This window comes from Siphateles boraxobius, unplaced genomic scaffold, assembly GCF_051911475.1.
Source record: "Siphateles boraxobius isolate OS27281-9 unplaced genomic scaffold, OSU_SipBor_1 109, whole genome shotgun sequence".
Taxonomy (NCBI): domain Eukaryota; kingdom Metazoa; phylum Chordata; class Actinopteri; order Cypriniformes; family Leuciscidae; genus Siphateles; species Siphateles boraxobius.
Window position 1 is genome coordinate 377,501 of NW_027508710.1, and position 2,500 is coordinate 380,000.

Genomic DNA, 2,500 nt, shown 5'->3' on the forward strand with positions numbered 1-2,500 from the left:
CTTGTTGGGAAGGCATATATGGCGGCAGGTCGGGCTGGTGCGTGCCTGCACACTATGGGGCTTCTGCAGGCGTACCAGGCCGACCTCCTTAAGGAGGTGGACGACAGCGGGGAGGTCTCGTTCGACGACATCCGAGAAATGCGTCGATCGGTCGACCTGTCTCTCCGTGCTACCAAAGAGACGGCCCGCGCCATTGGCCGCTCTATGGCAGCACTGGTAGCCACGGAGAGACACCTGTGGCTGAATCTGTCGGGCATCGGGGAGAAGGACAGGGCTTTCCTCCTCGATGCCCCGATTTCGTCTTCTGGCCTCTTCGGCGACGCAGTCGATACTGTCGTCGAGAGGTTTCAGGAGACAAAACGACAGTCAGCCGCACTCAAACATTTCATCCCCCGCCGTCGTTCCAAGTCTCATGGGTCTGCTGCCAGGGGGCAGTCCCATGAGGCCTCCGCCAGCTCCTCACACCAGCAGCAGCAGAAAGAGAGTGTTGCTTCTCGTGCTCCCCCGAAAAAAGCCTGGAGCCAGGGGCAACACTCTCAGTCGAAGTCTTCCAGACCAAGGGCAGATCTGAGGACTGTCATCCAGGCTAGGAAGGCTTCAACGAAGAGGCCCTGACGTGTTGCGCAGGCCTCTGAGGGCGGTCCCCCCCCGTGATCGAGCAACAACATCTCGCTCCTTCGCGGAGCCCTCAGGAAATCGATGTGTGCTTCCCGCCGCTACGTGCTCTTCGGGAAACATCGGTTTTCAACTAACGCAAATCGCAGTGTCCGCCCGAAAACATTGCCTGACGACTGGGTTCCCTCTCACGAGGCCTGTAGAAAAATTATTATGTCGGTTAGTTCCTGCCAATCAAGTGCTTCAGGTCACCGATATCTCAAACACAACACTCGAGGTCAGTCTCGAGAGGCTGATCCCCCTAGTAGATTATCTAGACACCTGGAAGGGTCTTCGAAATATATCTCAGTGGGTCCTGCACACAGTGGAAAAGGGGTACAGAATTCAGTTTGAATATCGTCCACCAAGATTCAGTGGGGTGTGTCACACACTGGTCAGTCCAGAGCAGGGTCAGGTTATGGAACAAGAAGTTCAGTCCCTCTTGGCAAAGGAGGCCATAGAACAGGTGCCTCCCCAAGAAAGGGAAGCCGGGTTCTACAGTCGGTACTTCATAGTTCCCAAAAAGGATGGAGGGTTACGACCTATAATAGATCTAAGGGTATTGAAACGGTCTCTGAAGAGATACAGGTTCAAAATGTTGACTATACCTCTTATCGTGAGTCAGATAAGGTCCGAGGACTGGTTTGTCACAATAGATCTGAAAGATGCTTACTTCCACATTTCCATCCTTCCCCAACACAGAAAGTTCCTAAGATTCGCTTTCGGGGGAAAAGCGTATCAATACAGAGTTCTTCCGTTTGGCCTAGCACTGTCACCTCGCACCTTCACAAAATGCATGGATGCTGCCCTTGCCCCTTAAATTTTTTTAACTCAAACACTGATCAATAAATCGGTTTCAAAAAGAGACACAAAACCTGTGCTAATTGAAAGAAAACAAAATGGCTATATTTGGCAATTACGCAGCATAAAAATAGGTTTATAAGCAGTTTTTTTATAGGTGGGTCATTTTTGACCCGGATCACCACAAATGTAAAATGAGGAAAAAACACAAAAATTATTGTAAAAAATGATTCGTAAGCTTTTAGTATTATGATTCGCAGTATTATCAGCAGGACCCGAGTGAGACCCTCACACACCTCTAACAGCACTGAAGGCGTTGAGGTGTTCGGCGGTCAGCAACGGCGCCGGGAGTTCCCGGATCAACTTCTTCATCAGCGCCGCGGCGTCGTTCGGGCTAACCTCGTCCCAGAGGAAGGAGCCGCTGTAAAACGAGTCTTCCAGCTTCTGCTGCAGAACCTGGACACACAACCAAACACTGTGAGGAACACATAACCAAACACTGAGAGGAACACACAATCACACACTGAGAGGAACACACAACCAAACACTGAGAGGAACACACAACCAAACACTGAGAGGAACACACAACCAGACACTGTGAGGAACACACAACCAAACACTGAGAGGAACACACAACCACACACTGTGAGGAACACACAACCACACACTGTGAGGAACACACAACCAAACACTGTGAGGAACACACAACCAAACACTGTGAGGAACACACAACCAAACACTGAGAGGAACACACAACCAGACACTGTGAGGAACACACAACCAAACACTGAGAGGAACACACAACCACACACTGTGAGGAACACACAACCACACACTGTGAGGAACACACAACCAGACACTGTGAGGAACACACAACCAAACACTGTGAGGAACACACAACCAAACACTGTGAGGAACACACAACCACACACTGTGAGGAACACACAACCAAACACTGTGAGGAACACACAACCAAACACTGAGAGGAACACACAACCACACACTGAGAGGACACTGTGAGGAACACACAACCAAACACTGAGAG

General features: G+C 50.4%; 1 protein-coding gene across 7 annotated transcripts in view; it reads right to left on the minus strand.

Moving 5' to 3' along the window:
• Positions 1-2,500, minus strand: part of arhgap40 (Rho GTPase activating protein 40) — a 36,047-nt gene that overhangs the window by 9,740 nt on the left and 23,807 nt on the right. For all 7 annotated transcript variants that reach the window (XR_013210350.1, XM_077247770.1, XM_077247751.1 and 4 more), the window contains exon 9: positions 1,752-1,911. Coding sequence is in view for 6 of the 7 variants with exons in the window: in XM_077247770.1 (XP_077103885.1) it covers positions 1,752-1,911 (160 nt within the window). In the remaining variant the exon portion in view is untranslated. The remainder of the gene's footprint in view (positions 1-1,751; positions 1,912-2,500) is intronic.